Source organism: Alosa sapidissima, chromosome 7 (assembly GCF_018492685.1).
Source record: "Alosa sapidissima isolate fAloSap1 chromosome 7, fAloSap1.pri, whole genome shotgun sequence".
Taxonomy (NCBI): Eukaryota; Metazoa; Chordata; class Actinopteri; order Clupeiformes; family Clupeidae; genus Alosa; species Alosa sapidissima.
The window spans coordinates 28,952,134-28,972,341 of NC_055963.1; the positions used below are offsets into that span (position 1 = coordinate 28,952,134).

General features: G+C 46.6%; 1 protein-coding gene across 13 annotated transcripts in view; it reads right to left on the reverse strand.

Moving 5' to 3' along the window:
• Window positions 1-8,220: 8,220 nt before the first annotated feature.
• casz1 (castor zinc finger 1) overlaps window positions 8,221-20,208 on the reverse strand; it is a 185,011-nt gene continuing 173,023 nt past the window's right edge. For 9 of the 13 annotated variants that reach the window (XM_042097010.1, XM_042097009.1, XM_042097008.1 and 6 more), the window contains 8 exons: window positions 19,874-19,996; window positions 19,415-19,735; window positions 19,092-19,290; window positions 17,909-18,080; window positions 15,694-15,842; window positions 15,162-15,396; window positions 13,584-13,958; window positions 8,221-12,620 (listed from right to left, as the gene is read on the reverse strand). In XM_042097010.1, coding sequence (XP_041952944.1) covers window positions 11,284-12,620; window positions 13,584-13,958; window positions 15,162-15,396; window positions 15,694-15,842; window positions 17,909-18,080; window positions 19,092-19,290; window positions 19,415-19,735; window positions 19,874-19,996 — 2,911 coding nt within the window. In that variant the 3' untranslated portion in view covers window positions 8,221-11,283. The remainder of the gene's footprint in view (window positions 12,621-13,583; window positions 13,959-15,161; window positions 15,397-15,693; window positions 15,843-17,908; window positions 18,081-19,091; window positions 19,291-19,414; window positions 19,736-19,873; window positions 19,997-20,208) is intronic. The other 4 variants (XM_042097021.1, XM_042097018.1, XM_042097019.1 and 1 more) reach the window with 3 other exon arrangements.

The following is a 20,208-nucleotide window of genomic DNA, read 5'->3' on the forward strand; positions in this document are numbered from 1 at the left end:
ATCCTCTGGTCCTGGAGGAAGCACCATGTGTAGCGGTCATGTGTAGACTTGGTGACAGTTTCCTCACGTGGGAGTGCCTTTGCATAGGAAAGGGCAGGGATGACATTGGCGGAATGAGACGGTGAAGCAGAGTTTCCCTATTCCGCGTGGAGATAAGACCTGGCCATGTACAGTTCAATTGGGTAAGGTTGGGTTTGGAGCACCTCAGTGTTTCCTGCGCTGTCCGTACGGGGAGACCCGGAGATACGATCGACGGGACAGCATTGCAGGGAAAATGCAAAACGCTGCTCTGCAAATAGGGGAGTCACTTAAACTTTTAACCATGGCTAGGCTACTGAACCAGGCATCTATTTTTTACTCATTCGGAGTGAATGGTGATCCCTTTGGGCGTTGTGAGACAGGCAGCAGACCTGCCGCAATCTCTTCTCTCCCTCGCTCTCTCTCTTGAGGTGAGAATGTGAGTTTTTTGAGGCCAAGGTCACAATGCCGCTTGCCCTTATAAGGCCTCAGCAGGCCTCAGTGGTAGCAATCCCACAGTCATAAAGCACTTTGTCATCGCTCGTTGCATAAACTCTCCACAATCGAGCGGGATCACATTTCTTCTCCACATCGCCGCCTGTGTCACCCCCCATGTCCTCCTGGCCCCATTTCAACTCGAAATGGAACAAATATGTGCCTGCCGGTGCGGCACAACAGAAGCACGTGCAGCAGAGCTGCCCCTTCGGAGCGAGCGGCTTTTAGTTTGAGTGGATATGGGGGGGGGGGGATCGAGAGAGAGGGAGGTGTGAGTGTTTGCATGGGGCTAAAAATGGGAGTAGGAGATGATGAAAGGATAGTGGTTTGAGGGTGAGTGGGGCGAGAGGAGAGGGAAAAAAACAATAGCAGGACCATGAAAAGAGGTTAATAAATCTCCCTGGAAGCTGAGAGCCCCTGCAAGTGGTAATACAGGAGACAATATTTATGAATTGCCCCAGTAATGAGGCATCAGAGCCGTGGCGGATATGAGAAACTCGGCAGGAGAAAAATGCCCTTGTCCCGCACCGGTAGAGAGCAGCGGCGGCTGCCGTTGCCATTGTGAGAAGAATGGATTATCCAGGGGCGCTCGTCAGCCTGTTGAGCACCCCGCCACTGCTAGGCATCGCTGAGGCAACAGGTGCGAGCCTCGCCGGGCGTTTGTGCAAATTAGACAAATCACGGGCCCATGTGCAGAGTACCTAAAGCATGCCAGCGGCCTGGAGGGGAGGGGGAGGGGGAGGGGGAGTTCGCTGTTCCTGGGAAAGAAGGGGAAAAGGAATGAAAGTCTATGGAGGTAATTCAAATGAATGTGCATTTCTATTTTTAACCTCTTTTGTCTTCACATTGTCTTCCTTTGTTTCTCTTTGAATCCCCCTCTACCCCCCTGCACAAACTGCTAGTTATTACACATGTAAAAGAGCTGTACTTTTTGCACTATTCAAAGTAGAATGGCATTATAATCTGATAAGACATGAAGTCAACAGTCCTTATGTTTACATGGCGCCTAATAGGAGTCATACTACAGCTGCAGTAATATCACTGTGCCAAGCACGCAATGCTGCTCAATGATGTTACTGCATAACACATCCATTTGTCAGTTAGCCTGTATTTTGTGAGTGTCAGGACACAATTTTGTTGACAGGTTTGGAGCATGTAATCACACACTCTGTTGGTTCATTCATTTCTACACACTCTAGCGGATAATCATTCACGTGGACATATAGGGAATGTACTTTCTAACTTAATGAGGAAGTGAGTATATGATCCCCAACTGCCTCTTTAACACTCCTGTGGATAGAACTCGAAACAAGTTAAGTGGAATTAAAACTTGCTATAGTGGACTTAACTTGATTCCAGTTATATCCTGTGGACTATTTAATGAAATATGACTCATAAGAAACTGCAGTTTTGTGTTGACGATTAAGACAGTCTGCATTCTTAGGTCGGTAAATTGTGTGAAGAATGTGACCTGCAGTGTGTGAACTGGAAATAGAGAGCTAGACAGAGGAGCAGCCAGTGAGAAATCCCTTGTCTGGCTCTTTTCTTTCAACCGGCACTTTCTGACCCGCCTCCTGTCCCATCTGTAATGCAGTTAGAGTTCATGGTCAGTTGGTGGTTTGGTCGCGGGGTGAGCCACGGTGGGCTAAGGGTTGCGTGGGCTGGAGAGGGGAGATGCACAGTCGTCGACCTTGTCCTCCAAACCAGGCCTGGATTGTCACTGCGAAACACAATCCACATTTTCCGAGCCCTCAGAGGGAGAGTGTGTGTGTGTGTGGGGGGGGGGGGGGTCGACGCAATCCCAAAATCCCTTGGTGCACTCTTAACCTCCTCTTTGAAAGGAGAGGAGTCCTCGCAAAATTCCTCTGGTAACAGAAAACCACAGTCAATGGTGCGCATTTTCTATTCTTAGCATCGCTAGAATCTTCCCCAACCCTCTCCTTCCTTCCTCGCTCCAAATGTCACGTTGCTGATGTATTCCCTATTAAATTACCAAGTTTTAAGTGAGAGGACTACAGCCCAGTGAGTCCATTCGACAACCATAATGTGGAAGATTAGCACAAGCAGCGACACACCTGTTGGCACTCTGTGTGTACGTGTGAGCGCATGTGTGTGTGTGTGTGTGTGTGTGTGTGTGTGTGGAGGCACAGCTGTGGCCCCCCCAAAAGGGAGCATTTTAAAAGGCCCCTCTCCTTATTTAGCGTGACCCCTGCGCACTGCGCTTCTTTTGGACATTCAGTCATTCTCTCCAGTTAATGCTGCTGGCAATAACAGCAGATAAGTGGAGAGGGGAGAGACGTCATGTCCCCACAGCACTGGAGTTCTGACAGAAGAGTTCTTTTAAAGCCTTCGCTCAACCCATCCCCTCTCACTTGCTGCGGGGGTAGGCGCCGGAGGTTCTTTTGCCCTTTGTGATTTTAAGTCGTCTGTTAAACTTAAAGGAGAATTCCGGTGTGATATTGACCTAAAGTGTATTGAAACATGATACCGAGTGTGAACGTATGTCTCATAGCCCATCTCGACTTGTCCCCTGCACTCCAAAATCTGGCGCTAGTTAGCCGATGCTACCAACAACTTTTTCAGTAGTGGTGCTTCAGCATCGGGCTAGCCATGCAAATAAATCACTGTTTTACACCCATTTACGAGGCTCAATGTATCTCCACACTTCATTGGTAGACTTCCTAGGGCCCTGACATTTAAAACGAGACATTGAGAACTTTGAAAAAGCACTGGTAGTTTACTTACAAGACGATTTATACAGACAGTATCTTCACGAAGTTTAACGTTTGCAGCCATCTTGAATTTAGTCACGATAAGTCGAGCAACGAGTAAGAATGAACAGGTATGATAAGGGATCAGATTCCAAAAATAATTCAGTGGAAATGCATGGATTCCAGTTTCTTCCAGTAGCAGCAACTGGAATCCATGCATTTCCACTGAATTATTTTTGGAATCTGATCCCTTATCATAGCTGTTCATTCTTACTCGTTGCTCGACTTATCGTGACTAAATTCAAGATGGCTGCAAACGTTAAACTTCGTGAAGATACTGTCTGTATAAATCGTCTTGTAAGTAAACTACCAGTGCTTTTTCAAAGTTCTCAATGTCTCGTTTTAAATGTCAGGGCCCTAGGAAGTCTACCAATGAAGTGTGGAGATACATTGAGCCTCGTAAATGGGTGTAAAACAGTGATTTATTTGCATGGCTAGCCCGATGCCGAAGCACCACTATTGAAGAAGATGTTGGTAGCATCGGCTAACTAGCGCCAGATTTTGGAGTGCAGGGGACAAGCCGAGATGGGCTATGAGACATACGTTCACACTCGGTATCATGTTTCGATACACTTTAGGTCAATATCACACCGGAATTCTCCTTTAACTAAGAAAGCGTGATCCCTTCATGAACATTTCCCTTTTGATAAGCGTTGCGTTGAACACTCATGATGAGATCAAGACCGCACATGAATAGAAGAGAGTGGAATATGCTGGGGTACTATATGTCCTAGGACCTAGGTGCTCCCAAAGATCTGTTCTGATCCTTTTCCTCTAGCATAATTTCATCTCTCTGTAGGCCCTGGGGTTTTCTCTTTTTCCATGTTGCAAATATGGCACAGGGCACAGACAAGCACACCCAAGCTTGTGCACTTGTCCTTCACTAAGCCTGACTGCCAGGTGTGCGTGTGTGTGTAATGGCCTCGTCCTGTGCCGTCCTGCCCGCCTCACAGCACTCTGTGCCATTTCAGTTCATTCTCTGCAAATCTGCCAGGCTTCCATTCACTCAACAATGATCCCACGCCCCTCCAAGCCCCCCATGAGTCATGTCAAATTACCCAAATTTATGGCCTCGCTCTCAGGATTCCCCTCTGCTGCCGGAGAAAATGGGCCTCGCTCGAGTGTGCTGTACGCAGGCCTGCACGCTGCAGAGCGGAGCAGTCAGCTCTGCTATTCGGCTCCTGGCGCGCGCGCTCACCCGCCCGCTCCTCTCTGGAGCCCCAAGAGCGCTCCGCAGCTTGCTCCCAGGCTAGTACTCCTGTTCTGGAGCATGCAGGCTGTAAAGTGCTAAAAATGTTCTCCCTACTCTCTCTCTCTCTCTCTCTCTCTCTCACAGCCTCTCTCGCTCGCTCTGGAGGCTGCTGGTTGGGTTTTTAAACAAACTGCTGGACTTGTAATGGGCCCTTGGACGCAGGCCACGGCAGATTAACAGTTTCATGCACTCTACGCTTGTTGTCAGTTGCCAGTTTGTGTGCTTCTGCAAGGCTTCTTGTACAAGCTTTTGGATGGCTAATTTATATCAAGGGTAAACCGTGCATGACCCGTAGATATTATATCTACACGTTTTCGGTAATAGATGAAAACAACCTTTGCTATGTATGGGTGTCGCACAAGTAAGTGTATGTTTGTGTGTGTGTGAGAGAGGGGGCTCTTAAAATAATGTTCTTAACAGGTATTGCACATTAAGACAAACAATATGGTAAGTGCAATAGAGAATCATATAATGTTTATTAATGACTGCTAACTTGTTTATTACATTTATTGAAACCAAACTTTAATTATGTCTGGGCTTTGTTGACTAACTCACCACCCAACTCTGAACAAATGAATGTTGTGCAGTCATTAAGTCTCCTTCAGAATGCCTCTTCCCTCTGCAGCCAACTTTCGAAGTCCTCTGTCTAAACATTAGTTTGAAGTAGTTCTTGGAAGCGCTTGCAACCATCATAAATACTGCATGCAAATAAAGTCAATTAAATACAAGATTATATAAATAATCTAAAGATTTTCCTGTCCACAAAAGGCTTTTATTTATTTTGAAAAAAGGTACCACATAATTCTGAATATAAACACTTTTTTATTACCTTGGTTTGGCCTTGTGTCTGAACCAAATGCCACAAATGGAAATGACCAGTGTGTCAGTCATCACAATCAAAGACATTCTCTCAGAATTCTTGTATTATGTGTTTCATGAGGCAGTGATGGTGTCCCTGTGTCACTAGTTGGGCATGTTGTGAAATTCTTCAGGAGTTACTGTGGGGTGTGTTTTAACTTGTATCATAACATCGACAAACATAAACACATTTGATACTGTGTCATGGGCAAATTTGGAAATTTTAGGTGAAGTGAGACAAACATCTGTTTATCTATTTATTTCAGGACAGCGAGTGAGCTACATTTACGATGACTTTTTCCAATGAGCAGTGCATTTCATTAATAGATTTAGCCATAAATAGAGCAATTGGCATTTAAAGGTATTGTATGTCAGAGTGAATTAATATTTTCCCACCAAGCCAAGCATGTAGTGGTGCTTAAATGTGACACAGCCAATAAAGTCTTGTTAATGTTAAATTGGCTGCATGAGAGTCCAGTGTGCTTTTATTTCCCTGTTGGGGTCCTTGAAGTTAATTTTTCATTCAGGCAACAGCTGCAGCCAATAGTACCGAGGTGTCCTTTTTTGTACTGTGACCGTGGCTTCCCTGAAACGAACCCACATGCTTCACAGAAGAGCATGGAAATGGATAAGAATTAGAAGGACACAACTTGGAGGGCACATTTTCTTTTGTGTGAAAGCAGCCCACTCTGCTTTTGAGTCGTATCGAATTCAAACAAAATTTTGATGGCCAGTTCTGTTGCCTGAAAGCACTGTTAGTGCTACCTGCACTGAGTGCTTTGATTGGGCAAACTTGGTGGAATGTCTGCTGTGACTTTTCAAAGAAGGGAAATAAGGGCAGCCTGCATACCCCCCCAAGAGCCCCCCCTCCCTCCACTCCCGCGTGTGCTCTTAACATAAGATGCCATTGACGAGTGCTCGGCCTGTCTGTGTCTGAGTCTGCCGTGTCTCTGCCATGTGACTACAGCGGCTCAAACATATGCATGGCCCACCTGTCGCCTTCTCCCTGCGCTGACTGCTGCCATCCCTCTCGCAACCTGTTCCTGGCACATCAACCTGCCGCACGTCAGGACGGGGCCGGATACCGCCCGTTCACCCCCACCACCCCCACCCCCACCACCTACACCACCACCACCACCACCACCACCACCACGCTGCACACAGCCTTGGGAGCTCAGGGGCCTTGTTTCATTATTCTGTTCTCGTTTTTTTTTGAAAACACAACACTCAACCAACAGAGATTTCCTGCCACAACACAACGCCAAGTAACAAACCCCTTTTTTGTTCGTGCAAGACTTTGGAAAAGGGATTTAATGGCTGAGATTGAGTAAGGAAGTCGAGAAACTGGCTTGTGGCCTAGTTGTTTTTTTTTTTTTAGCCCCCCACCCCGCTCATGTTTTATTGAGTGGAAAACAAGTCTTGCAGGGAAACAAGTAAATAAAACAGGGAGAGACTGGATAAAACTGCACTTTATCCATCTGGCCGCATTCATCATGTGCAGGAACAGGTGCACGATGGCAGCGTGTTAGCAAATGTGTTGTAAGCAATCACAAGGTCCTCACTTGCTTGTCCTAGTCATGTGCAAAAATGGCAGAGCAGGAATGCAAAACAACTTGTCTGAAAGTTTTACTCTTGATTCAGGCATCAGGAAATCTTTAACAGAACACACATCCACAATAACTGATCATATAAACAGTCAATATAAAAAAGGCTCCACATGCCATTTTGCGGTGTTCTTATTTAATTCATTTCATAGCGAGCAGATAATCGGCTGTCTTGTCTTGTTGTCCTCCTCTTTGTCATCTCCTCATCATTAATTAAAATGGTCAGATGATCAGGGCCTTTCAGCAGCAGCCTAAGCAGGATTTGGAGGTCGCTTCCGTCTGGTTTTTGTGTAATATAATTTTCATGTTTTTATTTATTTTTTTTTTATTTATTTCTGCTTTTTTCCCCCCTTGGTGAGATTATATACAGGATGCCAGCTGGCAGACAGATGGTGATGCCTTCACCCGTTTTTTCCCCTTTCTTTTTTTTCTTTAAAGGAACATCACAAGGAAGAGGGGGATGAGGAGGAGGAGGAGGAGGAGAGAACAGCTGTAGGCAGAGGGCTACTCTGGCCATTGTGCGGTTTCTCAGTAGCTGGCTGGCTGTGGGGGTGAGTGTGTAAGAGGCAAGGATCAAATCCAGCCATCCCTCTCCAGATAAATAGATTAAAAACCTGCACTAGAAATGATCCCCCCCCACTCCTGACCGATTGCTCCGTAGATAGGGGGAAAAAGTCTAAGAGAGAAGGGAAAAAATATGTAACCCTAGACGATACTCTTGAGAGGTATCTCAGTTATTCAATAGGCCATAATTGCCCTGAATAGACAACACAAAAACACATGCAAAAGGCTCAACCCAACAAAGAAAGCCAAGGTTATGTCATAAGTTAGTTACTGTAATGAATAGGGTGAAATGAGGCACTAACAGGGACTGCTGTGCTGTACGCACTGGTGAAAAATATCTACTTTAACAGCTGCTCTTGGCTACAGTAGCAACAGAAGTCTGTTGTGTTTCTTGGTGCCACTTCAGTGCGGAGGGGACTGTTCTCCCTCTCTTTCCATTCTGTCACCCAGGGGGACGCCTGGCGAGTGTCACCCAGCCTTCTTGCCCAGCAGCAGCGGGGACGCTACCTGCTCTGACCCCTGGTTGAGACTAAAGACAGGGTGCCTCCTCTAGGCCCTTGTGTTTTTTTTATACACAAACTGCGTATAACGGCCCAGGTTTATACCAGGGCAAACTTACACTGCCAGTGATGCCGCTAAACATTCATGACAACATGGGTTGTTATAATAATTAGATTTTCTTTATTTTTTGACTTTTTACAAATCCTGCTATTTTACACACATAAATTGTATTCAAGTGCACAACGTATCTCCCAGCCAAATAGCCATTTCAACAGTTTTTTTTTTTTGTTTGAATCTGAAAAACAAAACAAACAAAAAAAAAGCTCTGCCTTGCACTCAAGGACAGAGCAAAAAGAACGCCTAGAAAGGAGTCATGCCAGAGAAAAATGTCAACAAATAATCCAATTAAATAAATTTGAAAAGATAAACACACACAAAACAATGACAAATAAAAGCAAATAAAAGGTGGTGTTAAAGCAACCAGAAACAGCCATCAGTGATTCCATATCACTATGGATTAGGTGACATTAAAATGGTTTGAGGAAATGATGAAAAACACAGTAGAGTATGAAGTGACTCATTGCTGCTTCAGTGCTTTCTGGTCAGAGGGCTCTATTGTTTTTGGGAGTATTGATACAAAAAGAGTTCACACACACACACACACAAGCAAACTATACTGGTACTTTTTCCATTTTTGACTTTTTATTTCTTTATTTCTCCTTTTTATTATTTTATTTTTAAAGGAAGCTTTTCATCAAAGAGCGTTTTGTTCATATATAGTTTTTTACAGAAGAAAATACTATACAACCTTTTCCACCTCTTGAAACAGTATCTTGAAGATATTCATCTACACATGTAATTACCTCTATTCCAATAGTTCTTTTCAAAGTCATGTTTAAGAAATAATTAATCATAATTTCCTTGCCACAATTTTTATTTATTTATTTATTTCCTTTTTTTCTTCTTCATCTTATACAGTCATTCATTTTTAACTGAGGCTGGGCTACAAACATTTTTTTGTTGTAATTTGGTTCTATCTGAGCACTGTAATCATTTCCTCTGTCTAGAATTCATTTCAATCACAGCTCTCATTAGTGTTCCTCGTTAGGGCACGCAGGTCCTGGCATGCCTTTTCCCATATTGAATTCATCCAATCACGGAAGCAAATAAAATCAGTCCTTATTTTTTTTTCTTTAAATAAAACACAGAACAGGAGATCTTTGTCACACTAACAACTATTTGTGCATCAACGCAAAGTGAGCTAAAACAACAGCATAAAGCAAAAACTTCCCTGTTAAAAGATATATGCCATATTTTTTTCTCATGAAGTAAAAATGAACCTAAAAAGTGCAAAAACACCCTAATTGTTTTTTTTTTACCATTGCAAGGTCACATAAATATTAAATAAAACCATTATAATTGGAGCTTAACCACAGCCATGGTAAGGAGAAAACAACAATAAATGTCATCAACACATTGTTTTCTGTCTGTACATTTCAAACATGTTTCCCAGCGCGGGAGAGTGTCCTTTAGCATGTCTCTCTAGACGTGCTGTCTCTCCATAAGTTAGACAGTTGGGGCTGCAGGAAAAGATAGTCCCGTGACGAAGCCTTGTCCACTTGTAAGTAATCACATGAGGCCTCTGAAAAAAGGAAGCTTCAAGAACTCCACCATGTCCTCTTGTTTGTTTAATTGTTTTCCTCTCGTGCTACAAAATCTCTTTTTTAAAATAATAAAAAAAGGAACAAGAAAAGAAACAATACCTGCTATGTTTTGTCTCTCATCTCTCAACTCCCTCTACATTCAGACCTCGCAGGTCCTCCATGTGGATGGCTACTTCAGTCCACATGGATCCTGAAAACCACCAGGCCTCCAGTAACCCCCTCTTTTATAATGACTGGGCAGGTAGCACCAACATATTCTCTTTCACTCTCTCTCTCTATCCCTCACAATCCACCCTGCTAGCTAACCCCATCTCTGCACACCCATCAAATCAGCAAGGTAAAACTGCAGCATCAACTGGTCATGCATGTGCAACTGGAAAATGCCGCCGCAAACAAAAGAAAAATAAAGCAAATAATGCGAATGGTAACAAAACATTATTTTTTTCTGAATATGCGTTTTGTTTAGCTTTTCTCATCTATAAAAGTGCACTAACCATATGCAATGCCAACAGGGTCCACAACACAACAAGAAAATATCTTAAAAAACACACAAAAAAAAAAACAAACAAAAAAAAAAAAAAAATCTGAATGAACCAAAACAAAAATCTGAATGTTGAAAAAATGAGCTTTTGGTGTCTGTCTTTTTTCGTGTGTGTACAACCATAATGTGCTTGGGCAGCTGCATACACTGCGATCTGGGCTTTGAGGTCTGAGTTCCCTGGCCGCAGTTACTGGTCTCTGTTTGGACTGAAGGTGACCGAGGAGTCAACTGTCCACATGGAATGGAACCTACAGCATAACAACTGACCATTATGAGTGTGAGTGAATGAACCAGGAACAAACAAACAAATAAAGAAACGCACAAAAGAAATGTCACCCTGCAGAAAGGATCAACGTAGAGATGTGGGAGCCAGAAGCGCACATGCAGGCCCCTGCAACTTCACTGATAAATAAGTCATCATAGAATAACAACAACAATAGTTGAAATCAGTTATTTTGAGCACATTCTCTTGAATTCATTTTCCGTCAGTGTACAGTATTTTGTACGCGTTTCCCTTTTTTATTAGGTATAAGGGTTCTGCAGTTCATGTGATGACTGCTTCACAAAAAATTGTATATCAATGTCCACACACAACTACAGTATATAGATATATTTATATATATATAGTTAGATTTTGTTTTTGTTATTTTTCCTAATTTTTTTCCACACACAAAAAAGTAAAAAACAAAACGGAAAAAAATAAATAAATTAGTCAAACATGCACTCACACAAAAAAGACCGATGTGTAGGAAATGGTTTACACTGCCAGCCATGTGTAAAAGAGGGCCTCATCTGCCTGTTTCTGTGTTCATTTCTTAATGCATAATTAAATTATTAATATTGGTCATCTTGTAAACATCATAATAAATCATTTTTGGGCCTTCACGTTTTTTATGTAGTTGTTTTCTTGTCATCTGCAATGTTGCTAACCATGATAAATGAGGCCACTTTCATTCTTGTTTCTCGTTTGTTCATAGTTAGTCGTCGAGGTGGCTCTTCCCCTCCCACTGCTGGTTCACGGGTCGGCCTCGTCCTTGTCCTGCTGCGAGCTCTCGGCGTGATTGTTGGGCGCCTCGAAAGTCTCGCCGTTGTCCTTCTCGCCGTCGGGCTCCGGCATGGAGTCTTCGTAGGAGTCGGTGTTCAGGTCGTCCTCTGGCTCCTCCTCCTCATCTTCCTCATCCTCTTCCTCGGCCATGGGCTCTTCCTCGGCGGACAGGTCGTCCTCGTTCTCGCCGGACATTCCAGTGGCGTCGTCTTGGCTTCGTGTGGCTGCGGCGGCGGCGAGACCCAGAGGCCCTGCGCTGGACACAGGCGTGCTGGATCCAGGGCCCATGCTTAGGCCGTCATGGTGGCCCATTTTCTTGCTGAGGTCCAGTGAGTCGTTGAGACCGAGGCCGGCGGCGTTCTTCAGAAAGAACAGCGAGCTGCTGGCATCGGTGCCCAGGTTGAGCGACCCGTCCAGGCTGATTCCCTGGCTGCCGCCGCCGTGGTGGTGGTGGTGGTGGTGCTCGTACTCGCTGGCCGCTCCTGCCGAGGGCAGATACATGCTGCCCCCGGGGCCGTGCCCCAGCCCTTGCGCTCCCGGAGACATGGAGTGCATGCTGACGGGCACCTGGGCCACTAGCCCTCCCATTCCTCCGCTGCCGGCCACTGCTCCGCCGGCCTGGTGTCCGGCCTCCCGGCTGGGCGAGGAGGTGACGGTGGGCAGCTCTCCGCGCTCCTGCTTCTCGTGCTTGCGCTTGTGCGAGTCCATCTGCGACATTCCCACCACCGTGTGCTTGCACTCGGGGTACGTGCAGTGGAAGTGCGAGCACTTGAGCTTGTACTTGCAGTCGGCCACCTCGCAGTCGACGCTGGAGCTGAACTGGCAGAAGCCGGCGGCGCTGATCACGTCCTGCTTGCCGTGGTGCTTGCGGTGCGCCGTCACCTTGGTGCTGTCGGTGCAGCGGAAGCCGCAGCGCAAGCAGTGGAAGTGCGTGCTGTTGCCCGAGAACTGGCAGTCGGGGAAGTGGCAGCTGAGCGACGACTTGAAGCGCTTGAAGTCGTCCAGCACCAGGTTGTCCACGCGGTCGTGGTGCTGCGCGTGCTTGTACATGTGCGTGCGGCCGCAGAACTTGTAGCCGCAGTTCTCGCGCGTGCAGTGGTAGTGCGTGACCTTCAGCGAGAACTGGCAGCCCGAGTCCTTGCAGTCCTCGTACAGGTCATAGCGGCGGAAGCCCTCCAGCATCATGCCCTCGTCCAGCATCTTGCGCGAGGAGGCCGTCTTGCGGCGCTTGCCGTAGGGCGACATGTCCTCGATGATCCAGAAGCGCTTCTTGGCGCCTGTCGCCGTGGGGATGGAGATGGTGTTGCCTGTGAGAGGGAGAGACAGAGAGACATAATGACCCCACAGTCAGTCAACCCAAGCAGGCCACAAGTAAGAGCACAAAACACCCAAATTAGATCTCTATGGCATAGACCCCCCGCCCACACTCTCACACTGATTAACCTAGTTAATCCAGATCCTTACTTAGCTCTGTTTGTGACATAAGCCTTTTAATACTTTTTTATAAGACAGTGACACAATGACACAGGAGCAAAACCTTCAATGAATATTAGTCACTGGTAATAATAATGATAATAAGAGCTTGACATTTTAACGGGTGTCTACCAGCTTACACAACAGAAGCCGGAGTAGCCCTGGAACCCGAGGCACCTCTAAACCCCAGTGCTTTATGGGAAGGGCACGCTTCAGCGAGCAGCCTGAGGTCAGTGCTAATGATGTGATCCTTGTTCTGGCCCGGCGAGAATCCGAGGCCTCGATAAAACTTTAGCATGATTAAAATAGGGGCCCCTCTTAAAGCAGCCGGCTAATGGAGGCTAACCCAAGGGCCGGGGCCCTAATGGCAGGTGTGTGATATACTGCCTCATCACCGCGGCACTGCAACTACCTTCCATTACTAACTGGGTCTAATGGCATTTGCTTAATGGAAGGTAAGGTGTCACCTCACCTAGAGAGGAAAGAAAATACGAGCTAAACAAACAGACAAATTGCCTTCACGTGCAGATGTCCCCCCCCCCCCCCCCCCCCCCCCCACCTCCCCACCCCCACCCCCACCCCACTCCCTTTACAAGAATTCCTTCAACAGAAATAAAAGTGTTTATGAATGTGACAGCTCATGTATTGCGTCAAATAAAACATATGTTGTTGTCGTTATAAAGATGAGAAGTAAAATGACACTGTATGATGCTATGCTAGAACATGGCTGAGGTAGACAGTCTAGGTCTGACACAGTGGCTGCTGCGGTGTTTGGGTCGGTTTGGCGGCATAAGTACCTGCAGCATCCTGCACTATAGGGACGTCATTTTTAACCGGAGACGGAGTGGCAATGATGGGGCTGAAAGCTGGTGTGTTGGTTGGCATGACAACGCTCCGAGTGGCTCCGAGAGAGGCGCTGAGCAGAGAGTAGGACAGACAGGATGGAGACAGGAGGTATGGGAGAGAAGGGAGGGGCGGCCGCAGCAGGGCCGGAGAGTAGGAGGAGAGCGTCGGAGACTGGAGCGGGGCCGCCGACGCCTGAGAGGGTGGTGGAGGAGGTGGCGGAGGAAGAGGAAGAGGAGGAGGTGGAGGTGGCTGAGGGGCGTTTGGGGGAGCGGGAGTGTCGGCTGGGGCAGTGGAAGCAGGAGGTGCACCGGCCTGGCAGCCTGGTCCTACAGCAGACAGGTTGTCCAGGAGGTGGAGGAGGAGGAGGAGGAAGGGACACACACACAGACACAAAGACAGACAGGTGCACAGTGGACACACACACACACACACACACACACACACACACACACACACACACACACACACACACACACACACACGGGAATGGGAGGTAAAGAAGGGGAGGGAAAGATAAAATAATGAAATAAAGCGAGCCAGATGACAACAAAACCCAAGCAACAGCCAAAAGCAACAATGGTGAGAATGGAAGAACAACATTTTGAAACAAAACGATGAAAGTGTAGAAAAAAAAATCATTCAGTGAAAGAAAGACTACTCGCTCACTAGAATTTTCTTTTCATAAAGCAGAATCAAAGCCCTGAGTTTAACCACATCAATCTAAATTTACCAGAAGAAAAAAGAAAGGAAGAAAGAGAGAGAGAGACAGAGAAATGCATCAGATCTGTTTTTTTTTTTCGCTCATTGTCAGCCTGCACTGCCTCCTCTCTGAAGTTGCCAAGGGGATGACATTAATGTGCGAGAGGAGGTGGAGGGAACCATATAATAAATTTACTGCCCCATAATTTGATAAATGCCATTACTGTGGAAAACATTTGGCGGGTCTGATGTTTCATGGACAAGTGGTTACTTTTATGAGACTCTCGACTACAAGGGAATGAATGTGAAGTAGGAAGGGGGGTAACCCACACAAAAGACGTGCCTTCTCCCTGAACACTTAGCGCGAGTGGACACCAGTGTAACACAATAGTGACTTAAGAATATCTGGACGTTCTAAGAGTGAGGGTCAGCAAATACTCCTGAGTGTTTGTCCATAATTGCGTGGCCGTGGAAACCCGATGCTGCTTTCATACATTAGAGTGTGTGTACACTCAAGAAGAACGGTGAGAGGGTATACGTAAGTCCACTAAACAACATGACAAGTATATTTAGACAGCCTGTCATGTTGCGTCTTCATCACAGGCACTGAAGAAAAGAGTCGGCGTTCGCGTGCTACGTTAATTACGCTGAGGGCTTCAATCTTTAGGAGTTTGCTTCATCTAGGAAGTCTCTCGTTCGAGCAGTTCGAGCTCGCTCAAAAGCGAGGCGCTTGAGTCACGGCATGTGTCTGTGTGCCTGCTGACTGGTGGAGCCGTGGCACGTTTGGTGGGCTCCGACGCACGGGGGGGGGGGGGGGAGCAAAAACCTACCTGCCGGCGAACTCTCGTTGCCCACGGGGGTGCTGGTGCAGCTGCGGTCCTGATTGGACGACTCGGAGGAGAGCCCCAGCGGGCTTCCTCCCCCCATGTAGTCCATGTAGTCGTCGCCGTCGTCCATCATACTGGAGAAGCCGGCGGTCAGGCCTGGCTGGCCGCCGCCCAAGGCGCCTGCAGCCATGCTGGCCATCTGCTGGAGCTCCTCCGGACGCTGGGCAAGGGGCATCATCTACGGGAGGGGGGAGGGGGTTGACGGGAGATGTCAGAGAGAGGCCTTCAGCCAAGTGTCGTCATGCACACTTAGACATAATCAGGGGGCACAGGGGCCTACAGGTCGAGGAGCTCCAGGCTCCGCTGACAAAGCCACTTTGAGGCTTATACGGTTGGATTATAAGACGCCGCATCAGGCGAAATAGGCAAAGCAGTTGTCTCTATGATGAGAGAAGGGTGAATCATTTCTTTATCCGGGCAAGCTGATGTGAATGGGGCCCTTTAAAGACGGCTGGCATTGGTGTCGGTGGCTCACCTGGGAGGGAACCCGGTCAAAGTTCTTTCCCAGCATCCTCCTCATGTGCTTGCGCGCGTGCGAGGTCATCTGGTGCTTGAGCAGGAAAGAGAACTGGCAGCCCTCGCGGATGCAGTGGAAATGGCTGTTCACCTGGTTATACTTGCAGCCTGCGACGGGAGGAAGGAAAAAAACACACACACACACATACACACACACATACACACACACATACACACACACATACAAAACCACAGACAGTCAGAGACGCTCTTCTTCAAAAGAGGACATAGTTTAGCACGCCTTCCCTACCGCAAAAAAAGCCTATTTGATGAGCCCAAAAATGTAGCCGCAACAACAATGAGAGAGAGGTGAGCTGGTGAAGCTGGCTGGATTTGTGAACTGGGCCGTAGGAGGAATATGGATGAGTCCGGTGTCACACTGTGCATGTGAAGGCTTTTGGAAGATTAGACCTGTGGTGCTCTTTTATTACAATGACATCTTTTATTCAATTTGGAATTTACATAAATAAATTCTCACATTCAGCCAGGCAATAATGCACAACCAGGCAAACCAAAGTAAACATACAATTATTTCTATATTAAATTCATTTTTCAAAAGCCATCTATTGTCGTCGGCTGTTGTTTTCTGCTCTTTCTCCACCACCACTTTTCTTGTTTAATGCGAAGGCTGTACAGATTTTAATTGCTATATGTTTTCAAATTAAATGCCGGCTTTTGTGCCGGCTAATCAAATATCGTATGAAGGTGGTAATAATTTTATTATGAATAATGCACACTAAAAATAATTGAAAGAGCAACATGTGGGGCAGGTGCTGGCTTGTCAGTTACCATGGCAGCCGCGGCGCTACACAATGCTTGTTGTCATTAAATTGCTTTTGTACACACTGACGTTGCACTTGACAGCAAAGTTGGGTAAATAGCAGTAACTGGTGAAATATCAGGGGCCCGGCGTGTGCGAGGGACCGGATCTAGGAAACATCATCACCAGGGCTCTGTTTAATGTGGCTGCCATGGATACCGCTGTCGGAGTCCAGCTGAACCATCAATTCTTTATGACTCGAGTGCTTGCTTTTGTAATATACCCCCTCCCTCTCTCTCTCTCGCTCTCTCGCTCCAAAGATATCATTGGCAGCACTGTGCAAAGCTTTCTAGTGCATACACACCTTTGGAGCTCTTCTACAGTTGCAGATGCACTTTGTTCTCAAAGGAAAGTTCCAAGGAAGTATCTCTTTATTATCTTTATTCTTTTCCCTCTTCATGAAAATGAGTGGGTGGGGGAAAAAAAAACCTTCAGTTTGCCCTGTCGAGATGTGCAATGCTGTTGCTGATGGAGACTGGGTAAAGAGCAGCCACACAAACACACTGCGTCAGACAGGCTGGGTAATTAACAAACCTGCGTAATTGCTCATTCCTGACAGGTTAAATATACCCAAGAAAACAACTTTGGCTTGATTGCCTACTATAAATACAGAAGTATTAATGTATGACAAAAACCCGGGGCCAAGCGTTGCTTTTTCTCTCTCCCAAGGGCACCACTTAATCTGCAGGAAATGCAATGGAGCTTCCCTGACAATTAGAAACTCGGAGGCCACAAACACCACGCAAACAGTAATCAGCGCAAACCTGGAATAACACTGTTGTCATTGTTTGATGTGATTGTGTCACTTTCGATGTTAAATACTAAAAGGGTGTGATGCCGGTGAACAGATGTCACCAACTAATGGGATACATGGGACCAAAAAAAAAAAAAAAAACAACTTGGCAAAAAAGCTGCTAAGTGCATGTGGATGTATGTGTGTGTGTGTGTGTGTGTGTGTGTGTGTGTGTGTGTCAGTGTTTTTCTTTGCGCCGGGTGCGTTGGTCTGTGAGGGTGTGACAATTAACATCTCAGTGTGGGGGGTGCGAGCGCTTCACGGGGCAGTTGGAGCGTGTGGAAAGAGTGTGTTCATTCCTTCCTTCCCTCCATTGGCCGCGACAGTGCTCTTTACATCCCTCCCCCAGTTTCACAGCTCGTCTGGTTCCTCCGCCTCCCACGCCGGAACGGTGCGAACCAGCCAGATTTCATGCCCCTCAGAGCTTTTCCAGTGTGCGGTCAGTTTGCCGCGCACATGAGGTGTGCAGCGCGAGAGCGACTGTAGTTTGGATTGGCTACTTCAAATTAAACAGCTGAGTGAATGTGAGGAGTGATGCATTGTGGGGGGTGTAGTTCTCACCTAGCCTGCCACACTCTTCTCTCTTGGTGAAGTACTTAAAGCCATTGGCAGCGCGCCTCTCGGCCTTCTCGTGCTTCTTGACGTGCCAGGGCAGCTTGGTGGTGATGTTAGTGACGAAGAAGCAGCCAGGGCGCAGACAGTGGTAGTGACCCCTCATGCGGAACTCGCAATGCTGCGGAGAAATGAGGAGTCAATGAGGAGGACCTCAACAATAACAATGAGTGAATGAGGACCTCAACAATAACAATGAGTGAATGAGGACTTCACCAATAACAGGCCGCTGGAGTGTTTACATTAACTCACTCAGCTAAGTAGTACACGCTACTGTGAGAGCCCATACATTCTAACCGCAAAAATTAACCACTGGGGGAAAAAACCTAGATTTTCGACATAAATGCATTGCATGATGATAGCACTGTGCTAAACAGTGAGGTGTGCTGCACTACTTTAGATGAAAGTAGGTTAAATCACCACTGGTCCGCTACAGAATACTTTTATTTTCATTTAAAGTTTTTTTTGTTTGACTTTGATGCACAAAATCCACGACACTTTGGCCACAACTCATTCAGCACAGAGTTCAATGCTGGTTACTTCCTCTAAACTCATTTCTAGCTAGAACCCATTGACGTGCGTATGTGCGTGTGTGTGCGTGTATGTGTGTGTGTGTGTGTGTGTGTGTGTGTCTGTAACCTGCCTCTAAACTGCCATCTGTTAGAGAGCCGCACAGGAGCGGGGCAAACAGGATGAGCTCTCCTCCTGATTGGCAGCGAGAGGCGGGGGATGTTTAGGAGAGAATCCTGGGAGATGCATATACTAGATGAACTCATTTCAAACATTTAACAGCCAACGAGGCCACCGAGCAAAGGGGTGGAGATTAGGTAGAGTGTTTTTTCCCTCTACTAGCTTGACTGCTAGAGCCCAAGATTGGATAATCTGCCACTTTTGAGCCTGGTATTGGTTTTATTATTTGCTTTGAAGAGCCCAAAAGTTTCAGGAAAGCACCTTGAAACCATTTTAATTGCTTTGGCACAAAATAAATAAAATGTAATCAAACTGGATTGAACAATAAAAAAAAGATTTCAGTTCACTTGGTCCACACTGGAAGCATGACTTCTCTCTTGCTTCTTTTGTTAAATGGAAGATTACGTTTTAGCCCTTAACCCTCTTTTGTCCCTGAACCCACCTGATTTGGACAGAGACACTGCAGTGAGTAGTAGGAGAACTGATCTCGCACGTTGATCAGGTTGTTGTTGGGGTTGATGTGGTCCAAGCAGTGGGACTCGGCCTTCCCAGAGGTCTTGCACACATACTTGCAGTTCCCAAACAGACAGTGGAAGTGGAACTTATTGGAGTACTTGCAGTCCGTAGCGAGGCAAGGGTCACTGAGACAAAGAGAGGACAATGGAGATCGGTTCACTTCTCAGAAACGTCAGTGCAGTACTGAAAGTGCAGTGGAATAATATGGTAATTCACATGGCTCTTGATAGAAAATGACTGGTCACTTACTTGTCCTGGAACTGCAGGAATCCAGGCTTGACCTGAGGCTTGGCGTTCTCCAGCGAAGTGGTGGCCAGGGGTGAGGAGGCGGGCAGGTTGGGCATGGAAGCGGGCAGCTGGGGGATGGAGCCGGTCAGGTGCTTCCAGGCCAGCAGGGAGGGCGTGGCCGCGCTGTACCCGCCCGAGGTGGCCAGGCTTGGGACTTCCATGGGGGGAGTGTTGGCCATGGAGATGGAGGTGGCCAGCTGGCTCTGAGGCCCCTCGGAGGCCTCCTTCCCATCACTGTACGGGGACTCGGACTTCACCTTCAGATTGGCCCTGAAGTGAAAGCTGAAAGAAGGCCACGATGTTACGTTAAATCATGCTGGGGTTTAGTTACAGTACATGTTGTAGTTATAGTTACAATTACAACTAGAGTAAGAGTAAGTTAAAAGTTACTCTCGATGTAATGGAGTGGTGGGTACATACTTAGCGTGTTTAACGGCTCCATCCACTGTGCTGAAGAGAGCTCCACAGTCTTCGACCAGGCAGTGGAAGTGAACTTTGTGTAAAAAGTCACACTGAGCTTCACAGAAATCGTCGGTGTCAAACCTAAAGGATGTGAGAGATCAAGGCAAGCGAAAACAACTGTGAGCATATTTCCTTGTACCTGAACAATGAAGTATATGTGGCTATTTTGTGGTTTTCACACCAGTGAGTTTATTCTTGCTTGCAAAATCTATTGCTAGGCTATGTTTTTGGTGGTTTGCACTGGGTATGATCTGACTTTTTGGTAGTCTGCTCTGTTCTTGACTAGTGCTACT